This window comes from Lates calcarifer, linkage group LG17 (genome assembly GCF_001640805.2).
Source record: "Lates calcarifer isolate ASB-BC8 linkage group LG17, TLL_Latcal_v3, whole genome shotgun sequence".
NCBI lineage: Eukaryota > Metazoa > Chordata > Actinopteri > Centropomidae > Lates > Lates calcarifer.
In genome coordinates, this window is record NC_066849.1 from 21,951,611 (window position 1) to 21,971,852 (window position 20,242).

Here is a 20,242-nt window from a genome sequence, read left to right on the forward strand (position 1 = left end):
TTCATCTGATTAATGAATCAACATCTGCATTTATTCAAACACACACAATACACAATGATTTGTGGATTAATGTTTTCGTGATTTAGCGAAGACAAATGTTCCTCTATATATTCTGCTATTGTCCAATTATTTGTCACAGCGGGGGGGCAGAGATCACTCCTACATGTTTAAACAATTAAGTAAAACAAAAAAATGCATTTGTTATAAAAGTATTATCAAGTTGTGGTGGAATTTTATGCTAAAGTCACGACTGTCTGGTGTGGGAATATAATTCAAGATGTTCTTGGTAGTGACAGCTCCAGTGCATTTAATATTCATAAGTCTGTTTTCTTTAAAATCTTGTTTGCATAAAAGGAGACTTACCTTATCGCCTTGGTACCCCATCTCTCCTGGTTCGCCCCTTTGTCCCACTTCACCCTGAATTTCACAGCATCATACAGAGATATAACACAACACTACCCTGCCACAATGATCACAATACGACCAAAAATAAAACATAGATAAGCACAGAACCTCTACATAGACTGTTTACTGTCCAATATATGTATGTTATGCAGCAACTCTTGTACACAGTTGAAACAAGTTGCTTTCAAAATTCTGCTTGGATTTGAATATCATGAAAAACAAAAGACAATGTAAAGACAATGTATAGAGCAACATCAATATCTAACATAAACAACAGCTAATGCACATGGATTTCTATGGTAGCTGCTTTCAAAATGTCAAAGGATCTCTTGTAATATGTCCAGTTATATGAGTTGCGCTACTGACACATTACACACAAATACACTGCAATAATATAAATATTTAGATCACCTTATCACCTTTCAATCCAGGCAGGCCGGCTCGTCCTGCTGGGCCCTGCCACAGACAGAGGAAAGGAGGGAGGGGATGAAGAGTGAGTGAGTTAGAGAGAAAGACAGACATGGGGAAAATTTTCTAAGGACTTCAATGACAGAATTCTCTGTAAATGAAGTGAAGCCAAGGAGGAGGAGCCTGATGAATGATAAAAGTTGACACTGTGGCAAATGTTTTGAAAGGTTTTTCTCACACTTTATTATCTTTATATATTTGACATATCAGAATATGTAGGTATGGTGGTACTGGATTTATGACATGAAGATACTTGACAACCAACAGAACTGTCCAAACTGTAAATTTCCTAAAATTTAGAGCGTTTGCAGTAGCCAATGTCTAGCCTACCTGAGGTCCCACCAGACCAGGTAGTCCTCGTAGTCCCTCAGGCCCTGGGTCCCCCTGAGAAGAGAAGGAGGTACACAATGGAATTCATGCATCACTAACACACAGATACACACTCACACACAGGCACTTCTGATACTGGCCCTGGGTTGTTCCCTGACTCTGAATGGCATTTTTCACACTAAATGTTTCCGATCTCTTCTTGGCAGTGACGTTATTTTGACATGAACACATCTGCTGTTTCCTACACAGAGCATTCCTTTTTGTCACAATCTTACAACAGAACTAAGCCGTGCTGAAAGTGTATTCAGTTGTTTTGTATGGGTCTGGGCTTGGCCCTGCTTACCACTGCCAGCCCACAACGTCCACGCTAATTGACAGAGGCGAGGTGGGAATGGCCAGAATCTGTGGCTGGACCAAAAAATACCCTTGGCCACTGATGGGTAGTTTTCACTGTGACTGCTATAACAGTGTCAGTAGCAATGATGTTGTGGTGACTTTTATTGACGATGATGGTGTGTGTGTGTGTGTGTGTGTGTGTGTGTGTGTGTGTGTGTGTGTGTGTGTGTGCGCGCCCGTGCAAGCACAGGCTTGAGTATGGCTAGGCGCATATACATACAGTCAGGTCCATAAATATTTGGACAGTGACACAATTTTTGGAATTTTGCCTCTGTAAAACAACTCTGTAGATTTGAAACAAGGCAGCCAGGATGTGATCAGAGTGTGAGCTTTCAGCTTTAATTCAAGGGGTTTAATAAAAATATCACATTAACTGTTTAGGAATTGTGCCCATTTTCCATTTTGAGGCCCAAAAGCAATTGGACAAACACAATTATGAAAATTGATTATTTTTAATACTCAGATGATAATCCTTTGCAGCCAACAACTACCTGAAGTCTGGAGCCCATGGACATCACCAAATACTGAGTTTCCTTCCTTGAGATGCTTTGCCGAGCCTTTTCTGCAGCCACCTTCAGTTTCTGCTGCTTATTTGTGGGTCTTTGCGCCTTCAATTTTGTCTTCAGCAAGTGAAAAACATGCTCAGTTTTGTTGAGGTCGGGTGACTGGCTCAGCCATTGGAGATGGATAGTCTAGCCTTATACACTTCATAATTCATCCTGCTACATCTATCAGCAGTCACATCATCAATAAACACCAGTGACCCAGTTTCACTGGCAGCCCTACATGCCCATTCCATAACACTACCTCTACTATGTTTGACAGATGATGTGGTATGTTTTGGATTCCTTTCCTCCTCCATTCTAATCTCTTCCCATCATTCTGATACAAATTCATCTTGGTTTCATCTGTCCAAAGAATCTTGTTGCAAAACTGGGCATAAGTTTTTAGATGTGAGGCAAATTTTAATCTGGCTTTTCTGTTCTTGAGTGTTACCACTTAACCTTGTGGTAAACCCTCTGTATTTACATTCATGAAGTTGTCTCTTGATTGTAGACAATGATACACCAACGTCCTAAAGAGTGATCTTGACCTGGCTAGATGTTCACAGAAAACAACTTAAGTGGATGAAATCATCCACTTAAGTTGTTTTCTGTGATCTTTTGGCATTGCTGAACTTGCTAGTGCATTCCCTCTTTTTAAGAATGTATCAAATTGTTAGCTAGGCCACTACTAAAGGTCCTGCTGTCTATCTAATAGGATTGGCTTGTTTTACAGCCTAATGATGCTTTCTTTACCTGCATCAACACCTCTTCAAACTCCAGGCGTTTTATCTGCTTAATTTGTCATAAAGAAACAAGGGAACAGGCAACATCTGACCATGAAACTGTCAATTGCCCAATAAGATTTCAGCCTCTGGAAATGGGGGGATTATGTATAAAAATGGGTGTAATTCCTAAAAGGTTAATATGATAGTTTTCGTTAAACTCTCTGAATTCAAAGTTGAAAGTCTACACTTTAACCATATCTTGGTGGCTTCATTTCAAACCCACTGTGGTGGTATACGGAGACAAAATTACAAAAACTGTGTCACTGTCCAAATAATTAGGGGAGCAACTTTATGTAACATTCAAACAGGCATACACAGATACATTTAACAAAATGTAGCCTTTGTGCCCAGGTGTATAGGTGTGGATTCCTTTGATATTATGGCAAACATATTTACTAAGGAAACCATGCAGCCTGCTCAAGTTTTCCTTCTGTTTGAGACAGTAGGAAGGCTTAGAGGAGAAGGGAGTAAGGTTGAACAGACATCTCTGTCAGAATTTGTTCCAAGACAAGCAGGAACAAAGACAGTGTCTCACTTAAGCAATATGCAAAACAGTGAAGGCAACAATAATTAGGAATCCTTGAACTTGTTATTGCACTTCTCAGCAAAAAGGGCGAGAAACATTTTCTATAAAAAGTACTGTCTTCTGTCATAAAAAACAATCAAACTGTAAGTCTTTCCAATATACAAAAAAGAGTGAGAGGCAAGTGAGAGAACATGGCTCAATATTATGTCATCAAGGACATGTGGCTTAAACTAGGAGTCCATCTGGACCCTGTGAGGCCAGTGTTTGATGTTGCTGCTCATCTGTGGCACTGCAGCAGGACAGACACAAATCGCACTCGCTACATCAAAAGAAGCTTTCAGCAGAGAACAAGGGAAAAAAGAAAAATGACATAATGAAAGGAGAAGATAAAAACTTTCCCCCAAAATTCTGGTGTTCACCAGTCTTGGTGATCTGATATGTCAACATCCCCTTGCTCAAACTGCTGTCAAGACACAGCCTGACTGCCAGGTGGTTAGAGATCATCCAAAAACATTATCTCCTAGGCACACGGGATGAAAAGTGATGAAAGACTTAACAAAAGCCAGATTGTTGAATTGCATTTCAACACAAACACTGTAGCCTCAGAAAAAACAACCAAAACATAAAATGCCTCAGCACCCTAGTGTATCACACAGTATATCATATACTAGAAACATAACATGCCAGTGAGGAAAGTTACATTATTGTATATGCCTCACCACACCATGTGAAAATGATCAAAAACTGGTTGAAGTAAGAGTGGTAAAGCAGTAACACAAGCACACACATACACACACACAAAATCCTATAAAATTTCAAACTCTTGTCTCCACCTCACCTTTTTGTTTTTCATTCAGGCTGTGAAAGAGTGTCTGGCTGCATCACATTTTGTTGAGTCACACACTGGCAAAGACATCAAGTGCATACCAGAACGAACACTTGCTGCTCTGTTTCTGCTCTCTTTCCGATTACTTAACTAAAGGTCTAACTTTGTGTAATTGCCTTTCAATAAGTGAGTGAGCACAACTAAAGCCACAAGGGTGTGATTGACACTGGGAAGTGAAAATGAGTTTTAGATGTCAAATTAAAGTTCTTTGTGAGATCTTCTGTCAAAATCACTCAGCTGGAAAACTGAATGGATATGAATTACATCAAAGACTGGATTAAGGAGGTGTAAGTATTTTGGCTCTCTTGTATGATTACTCAAAAGTACTTAGTGACAATAATTTGTTGATATAAAGACAAGTAACCACTACATCAGCTTTAATTATTAATAATTGATTTTTGTGACTCTGATTGTTTTCTTTAGGGAGGAGTAACTGGTTAATGGTATGGGTTGGGTAATTTTTGTATAAAAATATTGATGAAAAATGATGAGCAATACATAATTCTCACAGGACTGTACTGACTTTAGTGCCCACACCTGCATGTGTAGTGGTTGTGTGGAGACATAGCATAAGGTTCATTACTACATGTAAAATTATGCTTTGTGCCTATAAATACACACCTCTGCTTCTATCTCTCTAAAGGTCAGAAGAGGGCCTCTGCAGTGGGATTGGTTTTTATGCTCCTGGAACCAACAAGGGGAGGATTTGAACTAAACACAGCACGACTGATGCCTTTAAGTCACAAACAATCCCACCATTCCACCAAATCCCCTTCACGCTAGGAGTCCCTTTCTGAGTGCTTTTCAGTCTTCACTTTGGGTGTCGGCCTCCTGAGGATGGGACGCAATCAGTAGAGTGGTATGTTTGTTTGTGACTGTAAAGCACCAGTGTCAAAACCATCTGTCTATGCATTTATGAATGTTTTACATTCCTATCTTCTTTTTTCAGTTAACCTGTAGTGACAATAATTTTTGACAATGCTGCTACCAGGTTTTACAAAAACACATAGTGCCACAATCCACTGCATAATTTGGGTCATGAGTTCAGAGTTCATAGCTGTGATATTCTCTATATGTTGATGCCCTCTCTGTGATTACAACCTTATATAAGTATGTGTTTCATGTCTGACTGTGTCAGCAATAAAGCTGACTTACAGCCAGTAGCTAAGGTGAAGGTTAAGGAAACGCCGTCCATCCAGATGTGTCTAGTGCCACACAGAGTGACCCTTCAAACACCCCAATAAATCCCCATGCTATGAGGACAGCAAACCAGAGTAAATGGAGCTTGAAATGGTGGCACAGGAAGGGTGCAGTATAGAGTTGTATCTATTTTGCTAACATGAACGTGGGAATGTTTTAGAGGCCTCTGTGAACTCAAGACACATTCCACAGTAAAAAGACATCATGCTCTCTATTAGACCTGTGACGCTCCAGATTTTATTCTCACTGCAGCAATAAAACAGAGCCTCCCTGGTGGATATGCTGGTAACATTTAAGGCCTGTGAGTGAGTTTTTTTTTTCAAACCCCACAAACAGGATGTTGTTGTTGGAAAAAAGTTGTGAATGACATTGCTAAGGCTTAATCAATGACGGGAGATAGGTTGGTGATTGGTTGAGATTAGAGAAAAATAACACGATGGCGCTACTCTCTGAACATCTGCTGTACTGTGCCACTGTGGATCTGCCAATCTTGAAATTTGATTCTTCCACTTAACTTTAAACCTCCCAGCTGCACTTTCTCAACTGTTGTGACACTGTCGTGCCCATAGAATTAGCAGTGACAATGACACATAACATGTAGCCAGTTCTGAATCCCACCCATTTATACTCTATATATTTCACTCCCTGTGGATTCCTCATACCAGCAGCCAAAAGAGCATTAAATATTTGTAACAAACCCTTGTCAGTCAACTAAGCACAACTCAAAGATTTCAGTAGTGGCAATCATTAACAATGAAAACAAGCTACTGCCATCAAAAAACACAAAACCCTGGCTTAAGAGCCAAAGTAAAAAGAAGCTGGCTACATAAAAAATTACATTTATCAATCATGTAGCAACACAGCACATCCTGCTATCCATCATCCAGACTGCAATCTAACAACTACTGACAGACAAGCAGAAAGAAAGATGGACAGACAAGCAATCATGAAAACAAGTACAAAGAGAGACAGAATCAGACCTGTGAGCCAAATGAATGACAGATCAAACATGGTGCCTATTAGGCATAGGAAATCAAACACATTAATAAAAATGAGAGATTAACTGATACTCACCCTTAGTCCAGGAAAGCCACTAATACCAGTCCCACCAACAGGCCCCTGTGAAACATCACAGCAACATCCTAAGTACACAGGACAGGAAACTTACAGTATTGCACATTCCTGATCCATAAGGCTACATTAGAAATACTGTAAGTATAATTATGTTTTCATATGTTAACCTCCTGGATGACAGAGCATCTCAATATATTTTATATTGTATAATTTGTGTGATTGCCCACTGAAGAAAAACCTAAAATGCTCAGTAATGTCAGGCTAATTTATGTGCATCCTACTGAACACTCTATAATTGAGTATTATGAGACCTATTGATAAAGTTATAATAAGGTTATATGCTTTAATAGTTTCTGCCAATTTTATTATTATAAAATATACATGAAAAAAGTCCAAATAAGGACTTATTAGCTCATGAATTTGAGTAAGCTTATGCACTACGGTTGTTATTTGTTCACTGATGAGAGAGGACAAGTGACATTCAGGGAGACTCAGAATTTCGAGAGAAAAGTGAAAAAGCAGGCAGAGATTAAAAGTATAGGGCAAAAAGGAGGACAACTGAAAACACCAGGAGGAGAGTTCTCACCTCATTGCCATCAGGACCAGGAGGCCCCCTCTCACCCGCATCCCCCACAACACCCTGTAAGGGAAGAACATATTCAATTTCAACACTTCTAAATATATCCTTAATATGGCACCTCCATACAGTCTGGACAGTAGTCATTTTGCTTTTTATTTCTTTTTCTTACTTTCATGTTACTTGATCTGTGTTTTCTGCTATGCATGGTATCCAATCATTATCTGACATATGCTGTGGCATGTAAGATGCGCTTTCCCCAAGTTGTTGATCAAGACCAAATGTGTATTGACATGGTGTGAAAATAATGCCTATTTAATGAAGCAAGATTAGTCAGTGTATTGGTGAGCTTGTGGACTGGCTTATGACAGCCCTTGGGCCACAGACTTTGATCCAGTTAGCCAGACATCGCTCAGTGTTCCAGAAAAAACCCTTCGGATAAAACAGACACTGGGCTGCCTGCCCATTTGGCAACTTCAACACAGAGAAACTAAGGCCTGTTTTTAGAACATTATCTTTTCACAGTGTGAGGGCCCAACCTAGACATTCCATCTGTCTCTATCTTAATCTAACAGTAATTTTTTTCAATGCCACCCTGGAACAAACTTGGCATTGCAGGGCCTACACCAAAATACATGCCATCAACCATTTCCAATGTGATCTGCCACTTCTTGAACAGTGTTAAATCCCCTAAAGGAGTTATTCCTCTCTCTGTTCTGTTCTGTTGTCTGCCACTAGTTCTCAGTGTCATGCTGCTTTAGCACATTCACAGCAGATGCAGCATACACATTAATCTCCTTTTGATGTCCCACTGCTTTTGTGGAAGTACAACTATTTTAGGCAGACATATTGTAGATACCCCCTTGTACGCCCCTTGATTTTCAGACAAGATAACACAGACAATCGTGTCTGCAGATGGCTCCCCATAGTTACTGACAGATTACAAAGGTATATATTTTTGTCTTAAGAAGCAACTATGAACTATAGCAGAAATCACAATTAATTCAGTATTACGTGTCTTCCTTTGGGGCCAGGTTTTCCAACAGGACCAGGAATGCCCTAGAAAAGAAAATAAGTGGATGACTCAAATCTGGGAAATGACATGGTGCTGTTCGCAGGAAAGTGATGTAACAACAAATTTTAGCCACTAGAGTAAAATTAAGTGATTTTTACAGGTTACAGAAGAGTAGGAAGTAAGTTTGCCAGGATTCAAAAACTGTTCCATCATACTGAATTAATAGTTCCCTTCACACAAATCAAGCTGCTGAGCAACAAGCCATAAAAGAGCCATAAAGACCAGGATTTCCTTGAGACTAGAATCTCACAAGAATGAAGGAATGAGTGACGTCAGACATAGGCTAAATAAAAATGATATGTTCCTAAAATTTTGTCTGTAAGCTAATAATTTTAAAGCTGTAAATAAATGCTTTAAATTACTGCTGCCAAGCCAACAGCCTCAAAAAGAACAGAAAAATTAACAAATGACTGTGAGTAAAAAAAGTGTTCTGACATACATCTGTAAATAGTTAGTAGCTCAACATGAATCAAGATACACTGCAGAATGTTGAGTGCAAAGCGCTAAAACAAAATATCTCATGGTCGTTGGCATCCATCAAGCCTCAGTCAGTGATGTAACAAGTATGAGACAAGGAAAGAGAAAAAATGGAGGGGAAGGAGCAGAAGATTTATCAAAGATAACAGGAATAATACTGGCAATGCAAAATGCATCCAAGAACACAGCAATCGTAATTAAAAAGGCGTGTGCTAAATATACATCACTCACTTTCTCCCCTTCCAGTCCTGGAGGCCCAGCAACACCAGGAGGTCCAATGAAACCCTGGAAAACAGAGAAGAGTCAAATCACAACATTGCCTTAACACTACCATAAAACCACATTATCAGTGTGATACACCACAATACTGCTATTCAACCTGATGTTGAATAAATCGCTTTTAGCATGAGCACTGCACATTGCTTGTAAACTTTGTGATCATAAAACAGTGATATGATTGATGTCACTGAGCAGCAGTACAGTAATTACTGTTCACCTTGGCTAACAAGAATGTTTTTGTACCATGACCAATCAATCTTGTGTACAGCTGGAATCTTTGGCCTGATGGTGGTGCTGGATAAAAGGTCAGGCTGGTCACCCAAATCATTTTGAAGTGATGATTATTCATACCATATCACAGCAGTTTGACTAATAGATGGCTGAATATCTTGTTCTGGTCACACAGAGCAAATGAAACCAATATCACTATCCATAAGCTCTTTTAATAGGGCAAGAAGGAAATCATACTGTCGTGGGAGTTTGCTTATCTTTTCTATGTATATTCTCTGTATTTCTGAAACGTCTCTGACCCTGACTCGGGCTCTAACCCTGATACATTCAGTAGGAAATTCTGGAGAAATATTTGGTGCCACTGGCTGGGCTACTGCGTGTCATTATGTCCATACACACTCTCTACAATTGTCATTCAAGCAAAATGCAATGTGGCCACAGGGAAAATCTGGAGTGAGTCCACTGACATTAGTGTTTTATCTTAAATAGGTGCACATGATGGTGTCCTTGTCATGTTGTGCATTGGAGTTGTTTGCTCAGTATGTGTAGGATTAGTGTCTCCAAGTGTCCTGCAAAGTCTGAGACCATGAATTGATACAAGTTTTGTAGCGATTGAAAAGCGAGGACATTTCTTCCCCCTTGCTACACCTACACACAAGCAGTGCCATTCCACTGGTATGAGCAACAAGTTCAATTTTTCATACAGGCCTTTCCATCATTCTGTGGTATTTGCTGACTGTTTGAGGATAAGGGTGCATCTATTTTATGAAACAGCGGTGAATTAACCCAACACACAAAAGTATTTGCAGATACTTGCTGTGCTTAAATATCTGCTGATGTGCCAGATATTACAATCCAAAGTCTATCATATTGTAATTGGTTGTGTACTATAGGAAAAAAATAATCAAAAGCTGTTAATAGCTGCCTTTTGTAACGATAACACACAGTCACATGCAGTTACTGTCATTCTGAATGTGACTGTTTTTTGGGTTTTCTTTTAGCATTATCTTGGCATCAAGTATTTAAGTCAATTGGCATAGGACACAATTGGTATGTATGAAACATTTGTGCAACCTTGTCCCGCCTTCTTCTCTTTTTTTCTCTCTCTCCCCTGCCTTATCAGTGGACTGCCTGTCTTTGTGGCTCTTTTCACAGTGCCTGCCTCAGTCTGACATAGTAATCCCAACTATCTTCTTTCTATGAGCTGCAACGCTCCACTTAAGTCCCTTCTCTCACTAGCTCATTTGACCCCATTCCCTCTGCTTTCATACTTTCATACTGCCATCTGTTTGTCTTCCATCCTCTTTTCTTTCCTCTGTTCTCCTGTTTTGGGGGCATTCCTATTTGCTGAGGAATGAACCATAGTAAGAAAAACCAGTCAGCCTTCATAGAGACAACCCAGAGCCCGGACCAGCCCCCACAAGCATTCTCCCATCAGGCAGTATGTCTCCGTCAAGTCAGTATGACAGAAATTCAGCTCAGATCCTGAGCAGTCGCTTTGGAGCAAGGCTGAAGGCCTGACACCATCCTAATCCTTTCAGGAAATGAAGTGTTCAATCCAACGCTGATGACAAAAAAAAACCGGCAGAATGAAAGCAGAGAGCCACTTGTACTTACACGGACACCTTTAGGCCCTGGGTTACCTTGTGGCCCAGCTGAGCCCTGCAACAAAGGAGAGACTCTGGTAAGAAGGACTTATTGTCACAATACAAGTAAGCTCAGTGACATGTGAATTGCCTGGTAAGAGAAATACAGCAGGCTTAATTGAATGACAGCTAAAAAAAAAACAAACATGTTTTTATATTTCAAGTTGCACCTTATATTTCTATATTTCATCATCCACACTACTTAATGTCAAGAAACCAACTTCATTAATTTATGTGTTTCATTGTAATTGTAACTGTAACTGTAACTGTAAACTATATTTTCAATATGGTGGAAACAGCAATTGTTTACCATGTAATTCAAAATCTGAAATAGGTTAAGAAATGTGCACTGGAAAGCAGAAAGCAGTGTGCATCATGCAGTTATGATAATCATTTCTGTGTGTTCTCTGTGGAGTTCTCAGTAGAGCTATGAAGAATCTCAGAGGATCGATGGAGGAACTGGAAGCAGATTTTTGTATTTTTCACTGCACCTGCCTGCCAGGGTAACCTGCAGCCCCAGCTTGCCCAGGAGGTCCTGGTATGCCCTGCAGCAGAGAGGGAGAAAGTGAGAGAGAGAGAGAACAGTGAATAGGGAGATTAGATGGATGGATAAAGTGAAAGAGGAGAAACACAGACCTCTACCAGTATTGCCAACTGAGGAATAAAACAAGCACTGTTCATTCTGGACAACCTCCACCAAGACAACCCTGTCTATTAACTGTACCTTTCTGCACCCCTCTAACTCACCCTTCCCTCACTGGCTCACCCTGCTGTTATTTCAGCCTGCTGTTAAAATGATACTTTAAACTTTAAACATTCAGCTGATGCTCTAATCCAGCACCATTTAAAATTATCCATTGCAGTATTATTATCTGTGACTTTGAATAAATCACAGATCTTGAACAGATATAATTATTTCAATTATCATCATCACTGACAGCACCATAATAAACCTGTGAGGGTTGTATTAGTTGTTACTCAGTGCATTGTATCACTTTGCCAGGGGCTTAGTTTTTGATTTTCCATTGTTAAAGTAATCCCTGGAGTTTACAGAAATGAATGTCTTCCTTCCACCATAAACCTCTATGCTTAGAGCCTTCTGATGTGGACATGTGTAGAGGGTCTGTGCAATGGGGCTCGTTAACTATTAGCATTTTGAAGAGGTGAAGAGTTTTTCCATCAAAGAGAGGAAGATAAATGGAGGATAAAAGGAACTGCTGACTAGAGGGGACAGCTGAAAGACTGATCTAACAGCCTGGTGACGCACACAAGCACAGCTGTGAGTTTTGTGTGTGTTCACATGTATACTGTACAGTAAGTTTGTGTATGTATGAACATTGTGACACAGAACACAAGCATCAGTGTAACTACTGTATCATAGAATGCATCTCCAATCATTGATTTTAAGGGTTTGGTTATTTCACACATCCTGTCAGTGCTAATGAGAACTGCTGAAATTGTTTACATGCACACATATATGTAACTACTTACTTGTTCTCCTGATGGTCCAGATGGCCCTGGATAACCTTTAGGACCCTTGAAAATTGAATAAAACATTATATTTTGAGTATATTTCAATCAAAAACAGCATAGAAATGACAACACTAAGAGACAATGCTAGCAGCTCTGTCATGTCACGTACAATGTTAACATGTTGATGTTTTGTTGGTATGTCTACCAGATCATGAACCAGGTACCGGACAGATTAAATTTTTTACAGTACTTCATGAATAGTCAAGGGATTACCAAAGTGACTACAATTCATCCTTAAGAGTAAAGAATTTCTCCACCAAATGTCATGATCCATCCAATAGCTGTCAGCATTTTTACACACACAACATCCACTGATGGTGCAAGAGGAAAATAGTTATCACCAAAGTTAATAGGATTCATCCACTGGAAACAATGAATGTCTGTACAAAAATTACATGGCAATCCATGTAATAGTTGATTAAATATTTCAGTCTGGACGAAAGTGGTGGATCAACTGCCTGACAAACAAAAAAAAGAAAAGAAAGAAAGAAAACAATCAATCAAAAATCACTTCAAAGGGCCTGCTAGAGAATCATTTGATTAAGGAACTGATGAGATACCTGAGGGATGTTAAGGGATCTAGGAATATTCTGTGTCCTCTTAACATTTTGGCAGCATTCTAAAGGTCCAAGGAAGCATGGGTGCCATTACATGTTTGATGGTCAGAATTTAAATTTTTATGGTTTATACTACCTTTTATAGTGGGTATGTGTGTGCATTAGATGGAATTGTGCTAAGTACAGTAGGTGATAATACAGCATGTCATGTGTTTTTCAGTGTTTCAGTCTCAGTTTCAGAGAAGATTACTCATTAAAACCACATTAACCCATTTGTGCCGTAGTTTGTACCAGCCCATGTCCCATTCCGGATTCTGACCAATAGTTTTAAAACATAGCTTTTTTAGTAGTAGTACAGTATGGGTGAGGCTTAAAAAGAAACAGACACAATTAAAACACAAAAACTTTCTAAAATAATAAAATAATAATAATATGGAACTCTGTAAAACTGTTTAAAAACAAAGTAACACAATTAAAACATAAAAACTTTCAGAAAAAAAATATGGAACTCTGTAAAATATGTTACAGTTCTTTGGGGAGAAGTTGGCTCATTCTAATACACAGTCAGTTTTGCGCTACAGCCAAATCCCATATTTAGTTAAATGAGCACTTCTTCTTTGTAAACTAAACAGGATTTATTGTTCGGTAAATCAGAGCTGTTCTACTCTTAAGCCCTTTATTTTTCCCTTTTACATGATTATCAACAACAGATGTTTACAGCTCCAAAACACAAGGTCAGGGCCAGGTCAGTATCTTTTTGGGGCAGCAAGAGACCTTCTTGAATGGTACCTCTGACTCCATTGTATGCTTCTGAGGTTGTGACATGTGAACCTTCACACTCAATAAAAGGCCCACATGGGGGTAAAGAGCACAGGCCCTGAGCCAGTCATTTCCTCTGAAAATACCTGATGGGGCACAGTTCATGGACTGAGTATATTAGGTTCAGCTACTGCAAACACTGTGATGGCCCCCTGGGAGGCAAGGTGGTGGCTAGCTATGTGGAGACCAGAACTTCAATAAGAGGCTACCTGGACAATATGTAGACATAGCCATGTGGGCCGCAAGGTGACTTACTATGGTAGATATCTGTCTGTTTTAGTCTGTTTTGTATCAATAGGCCACAAGTTCAATTCCTGCAACAGTCATGCTGAACAGAGCAACAGCAATGTGCCCTTATGAGACAATGAATACACTAGAGCATCAAAAGAAATCTAAGTTAACATATACAGGACATGAACATGCAGGTAAATATGTGCACACTGGTGGATAAAGGCAGAATACCAGTGTCCTTCATTGTATTCATAGTAGCATCTATTAAACTCTCCTTTAGGCATGACGACTGCTGACCTGAAGAGGCATGGGATATTGTGCGTGTCATTGACCCCCTGACCCTGGGCAGGGTGCCTTTCCTCTTTCAGATGACCTTTGACCTTGACCTCAAAGCCTATCAGGTTTAAGCGAGACAGCGACACATCCTAACAGCCAGCTCAGCTCTGGCTGAGAGGGGCAGCAACAATTAGATATGCAAAGATAAAGGCATGTAAAGATAGCGTAGAAGATGCAGTGGGATGTAGACAAATGAAGCAAAAAAGATTAGAAAGAAAAGGTGATAGATGTGTATGTACATATTTTCTTCTATCGAGATAAAGACCGGGCCGTAGGCTGTCTCTGACCAAGTAACTTAATACTGACCACATTAAGGCTGTTGAGGCCTCAACTTACGTCTGGCTAACTTTTGGGGGAGAACTGATATAGTCTGTGTGTGTGTGTGTGTATGTGCATATATAATTGTGTTTGTACATGATCTTAACTCTTACGTCAACCTTAACCTAAACTTGTAATACTATACCTCCTGTTGCCTCACCACAATACAGAGGATTTAAAAACAAGAGTAAAATGCAGCTTGACAAGTAAATATAAGCAGCAATCGCATAGATTTCTTAAAAAACATTTACAACAACAAACTGAACTACTTGGTCATGTCATTAAAAAGACCACTTCTGACAGCCTTATTCTATCGTTTGCATCCTAGTTTAAACACAAGCAGTATAACACACTGAATCTTACCGGTAGGCCTGGAAATCCATTTGGCCCAGGCAGACCTGGTGGACCTCTGTCACCCTGTTGGTACAAATGAATGAGAGAGTAACATAACACTTGCAAAAAAAAAAGTGGAATACAACACACACCATTATTTAAGAGATATCTGCAAAAAAGAATTTAGTATAAATTTCTTAACACTGAATACATCTTCATTTTCCAACATAACAGCTCATTAAACCCCTTTAAAATCTCAGATAACAAGTGAATGACAGGGTAACATTGAAAAATAGAATTAAAAGGTTGTGGATTTTCCACATGTGAGTGAGATGGATAGTTTAAACATGTTTTCATAGTTAGTAGTGTGCACAGGCCATGTCTCCAATCTTTATATATTAAAGATGTCTTATTCGATCAATATTTATGATCAAAACCAACAACATTAGAGCAATATTTGCTGCTCTGATAAATCTGTTATGATGTGAAGTCAGAGGATAAATGGAGATAAGAGACAATATGTTACTACAAATATGCTACACAAGGTATAAAGATTCAATGACAAAAGTAAAATACTTATTACAAAGAGTGATGAGATGTCTGCAATCATTTGTGGGGGATGATATCAGGGTGAAGTTGTATAAATATATGGACACACTCAACATTGAAATTTAACATTAATCAGGCCATGATATTTTTCTTAGGTTTCTATGAGTGCACAGTGCATTAAAACTTGAACTTAATTAGTTCAAGACATTTAGCAGTGCTGCTCAGAAAAATCATTTTGATTCTGTTTGGAAGAAAAAGAGACAAGGATGGAAAGAAAGTAGAGAGTAAGAGAGACCAGCTGTGGTGACGCTGGATAAATCACTGATAACAGAATGAGTTAGAAATGCAGGGAGAGGGTTTAGGGGAAGTTGCTAAACAAATTAAATGGGATAAGGAAAACCAGACTCTCAGTTTTATTGATTAAGCATGAACAAATTTAAACAGAAAACATTTTACTCAAGGAAAATGTAAAAATCTGCCTTTTATCAACCAAAAATTGGAAAGTGTTGAGTCATTCATATCACGAATTGTTAACTGGTTTTGCTACTCATTATAAGCAATGATAATGTTTGATTTGAACCATGATGTTAGGATCTTTTTTGGAATATTTTGCTCCATATTAATACATGAAATCCAAATACAAAGAAAAAAGCAATGAGCGAGCAGAGACTACGTGAAGTTGTGAAGATTGGAGGGACAGGTAACAGCTCAGGTAAAATGTCTCAAGAGAAGTATCACTGTCAAAAGAGCTGTTATGACAGACAGGGGGAACAGATGAGCGATACATTAATACAAGACCAAAAGGAGAAGAGATAAGACAGAGATCAGTGGCAGATTTTTACCTTCTCTCCTGGTGGAGCCTGGCCTGGAGACAATCCGGGATCTCCCTTTGAGCCCTAGAATAGAAACACAGATGCAATTAAAATTTATTTCCAATGTATCATTTACTAGAAATCTTTTTTTTTAATAAATTATGGTTATTTAAAGCCTACTCTGGCTTCCTCCCATAGTCCAAAGATATGCAGCTTAGGGTTACTGGTGACTCTAAATTACCCATAGGTATGAATGTGAGTGTGAATGGTTGTCTGTCTGTATATGTTGGCCCTGCGATGGACTGGCGATCCGTACAGGGTCAGCTGGGATAAGCTCCAGCCCAGCATTAGAACTTATGTTCTATTTAAATAACCACTACACAGTAATTAGAAATAATAATCTGCTTCTAGAAGATTTTGATTCTGAGAAAACAGTGAATAAGCAAGTAAAGCAAGTAGAATGAATCTGCATGTTTTGTCCTCAAAATTTAGGCTGCTCTTCCCTTAAATCCATTACTTCCTGTTGCAAAACAGATGTCGATAAAATAAAAATGAATTAAAACTATCAAGTAAGCCAGGCATTTGACAAAACCAAACCCAGTCATGAATTTGCTTTAATAATGCCACAGTATCATTAAAATAATGACTTTCTATAATGTTTTCTATAATATTAAGGCTATAACCAAGCAGCAACCACTGTGACTTTGTGTAGAAGCCAATGTGCTTGTCTTAGTGCAGATGTCTTAAGATGTAGTTCTTCTCATGGTGGTAAGATGCCAGCGTAAAAAGCAATATTCATCTGTACTGAAATAAACATCCTCAACTTCTCAAGAAAAGTTTTCTTCCATGAGATGATGTAAGTAGAGCTAAGTGGCTAGCTGTGGTGTTTACCACATTGTTCAAATCATAGTGTGGCTCCAAACAACTGACAAGCATAAAAGTTACAAACCACAAAATTTCACTTTAGTAATCAATGGATGTGTTCTTTTTTAAGTAAGGCTAGTTTTAATACACTGCAGTCTCTTGCATACAATAGCTGTCCCACTCTAGCTGTCTGTATTACCTTCTCAGATTTGGAGGATCATATTTCCATAGTTTTGACTGAAATCCAATGAGGCATACAAAATTCAGGGGTGGGAAAGAAGAAATTCTACTACAGCATAAAATCAGGGTTTCATTCTGTTTGAAAAAGGAGTCAACAGTGCATGAAGTAAACTGAAAGGCTCTTTTAAGTCCTGAAAGCACATCGTCACAATATTTCAGACTGTGCTTAAAATACATGTCAACTGAGCTTAGCATCTGGGACTATATTCCTCTGTATTTGTCCTAGTAACCAAACACATTTCAAGAGGAGATATTTTCCAATTTGAGACAAAGAGTCTCTCAATCCCTCTTCCACCTCCACAATGGGGTTTGGAGTGTGAGAATGACTCACTCAGGTCACTATGGTATTAGATACACTGATGTTGATTTTGTATGTGTACATACGAATGTGGGTGTACAAGCTAAAGGAACAGTGAATGAGCAGGGAGCTCCATATTTAGTAATAACCAATCACAGGCCCTCAGCCAAATGTGCAGTGTCCCAGCAAGGTCACAGGTCACACAGAACAAGTCCATCTATCTCCCTATGCTGTTTGACTAATCAAGGAGGAAAACAGAGCATTCCTCTCTTTATGTGTGCGGGGTGAGGTAGGCGAGGGGATCATAATTCATGAAAAGTACTTTCAGAAATTTTTCTCATCTTCTATGTGCTAACTACAATTACACAAAAGGGGCTGTCTACTTACAAGCAAAAAGTTTCACATTAAAAGAATCTGTGCTTTGTTTCTGCTCCTATAGCATGACTATCCCCACTGACAGCAGTGTGTATGCAGCCACTCTGTGGTTGCCAGTCAGTACCGCAATCGCCACAACCATCTGCATGAAGCTGCCCACATCCTTGCTTAGTCGTACCAATGTATCCCTGACATCTGGTCACATGCTGGGAAAAAAATTATCAGAGATTTAAAAATGCTTTCTTTCTTTTTTCCGCTGTATATGATGAGAGTGTCATGGCTAACAAGCCAGGACAAGCACAATTACGCCCTGTGGTAAAAGCTGGGGCAGCAACGATCCAGGCTAAGAGGTATGTCATTTAGGCTAAAAACCACACATCTCCTCCAGTCTTTGTGACAAAACACTGGCTCATTATTACCATGCTTTCCTACATATGGCTGTGTCAGGTCTGATCCCACTTGCACACACTCAGGGCAGCAGAGAATGGCTCTCTAGGGAACAATATGTCAGTCTTTACTGTAATTGATGCCACTGGACACCATTCAGCACCTTACCCCTTTGCCCCCTACCAAAGCACACAAACACACATGTGCATAAGAAGTGAGCGACAGGTCCCAACTTGTCAGCTAGTATTAGGTAACTGTTTTCACTGTGTCCTTGATGGTTTGTCATAAAAAATATAAATACTAATAAAAAGTATGCAGTGTGGAATTTTCATCTGTCCCCAATTTGTCAGATTTTATTGGGCCTTTTCTTTGCACAGTTAGCATACTGTGAAACAGTTTGTTTTAGCATGTGCAATTAGATGAGGTTTAAAGACTTGTCTGTGTGTGATGACTGGGATTTCTGCTATCTACACTTCTTTCTACTAAATAAAAATGTCTACTAAACAATAACAGAGCATAAGCATGTGCAGGAAGACAACAATATGGTTATTCAGAGTCCGGTGCAAAATGACAAAAACAAACAATCTGATCAGAAAAGTACAGATTTGACCTAAAGATACAATGTCATCTCTCTCTTTTGGTTCTGTCTCTGGTGATTGGCAGGCCAGTCTGTGCAATGACAGTAAAATTCCTGAGGCAGTATGAAGAGAGCTCAGTCTTTTCACCCCTTCTTTGAAATTGTCATTTTACTATACAGTAATGACTCCCAAATTCAGCCGACTGTGTCATTATTAACAATGGTGTGATCATATCTATCATCACCTCTAAGACAGGAAATTATAGGGACATGAAAGAACAAGACATTGAAGGTTAACTTTTGGTGCAGACTGCACCAGTATACAGTCAACAATCTAGTAAAAACTCTATGTAGTATTCTATATTCAAGTATTCTATGTGACTGGAATTTTGAATTTCATTTTAAAAAATCTTTTATCTCAGCAGTTCAACCGGAATTTCATTTGAGTAGAATGCATATGAAATATTAAATTGAAAAAATATACATGAATATGATACAATACATCTTAGTTTCATTTTATCAAATCTTAATTTATCACATTAGAAAATCATAAAAGCTACATTCTCTACTCATGTCTATCATTTCTCTAGATATCATTCAGCTTTTTCAAACTGTGGCTGTCTTTGTTCCTCACCAGTGGTTAGCTTCCCATCAGTGCATGCTTGAGAAACACTTTAATGCTGTGCCTAAACAGAAGGAGTGTGAGCAGCACATCAGCAGAGCAGCAGGAGCAACCCTGTTGCTGCATGTGTGGAACTGTACTGAGTGTTTGGAAGTGCTCAGAACCCAATACACAACCACTGTAGTTACGCGTATACAGCACAGTAAAAGAAAACCTGGAGCATAAAAATACCCAAATAGCCAGGCGTAATATATCCGAAGGAGATTTTCCAGCTGATAAAAAATGTTGTCAGCTTTTCCTTTCCCTGTAGCTTGATAAAGTGTGTTGTTGAGACTTGTGATGTCATCTTTTGACAGATACTGAACATGTCATCACCACAAAAAAGTTGTGCTTGTATTGGATGATCATCATCAACTGCTGGTGCAATATGCTTTACAATGATTGGCTCATTCACAACTGTGTGAGTAATAATGTCACAGTAAATCCTCCTC

At 39.0% G+C, this 20,242-nt stretch overlaps 1 protein-coding gene across 2 annotated transcripts in view; it reads right to left on the reverse strand.

The window, feature by feature from the left end:
* The window catches only part of LOC108895295 (collagen alpha-1(XXIV) chain), an 84,618-nt gene that overhangs the window by 42,174 nt on the left and 22,202 nt on the right, over positions 1-20,242 (reverse strand). For both annotated transcript variants that reach the window (XM_051077319.1, XM_018694023.2), the window contains 12 exons: positions 16,419-16,472; positions 15,058-15,111; positions 12,392-12,436; positions 11,392-11,445; positions 10,872-10,916; positions 8,976-9,029; positions 8,207-8,251; positions 7,202-7,255; positions 6,616-6,660; positions 1,204-1,257; positions 817-861; positions 364-417 (listed from right to left, as the gene is read on the reverse strand). In XM_051077319.1, coding sequence (XP_050933276.1) covers positions 364-417; positions 817-861; positions 1,204-1,257; positions 6,616-6,660; positions 7,202-7,255; positions 8,207-8,251; positions 8,976-9,029; positions 10,872-10,916; positions 11,392-11,445; positions 12,392-12,436; positions 15,058-15,111; positions 16,419-16,472 — 603 coding nt within the window. The remainder of the gene's footprint in view (positions 1-363; positions 418-816; positions 862-1,203; positions 1,258-6,615; positions 6,661-7,201; positions 7,256-8,206; positions 8,252-8,975; positions 9,030-10,871; positions 10,917-11,391; positions 11,446-12,391; positions 12,437-15,057; positions 15,112-16,418; positions 16,473-20,242) is intronic.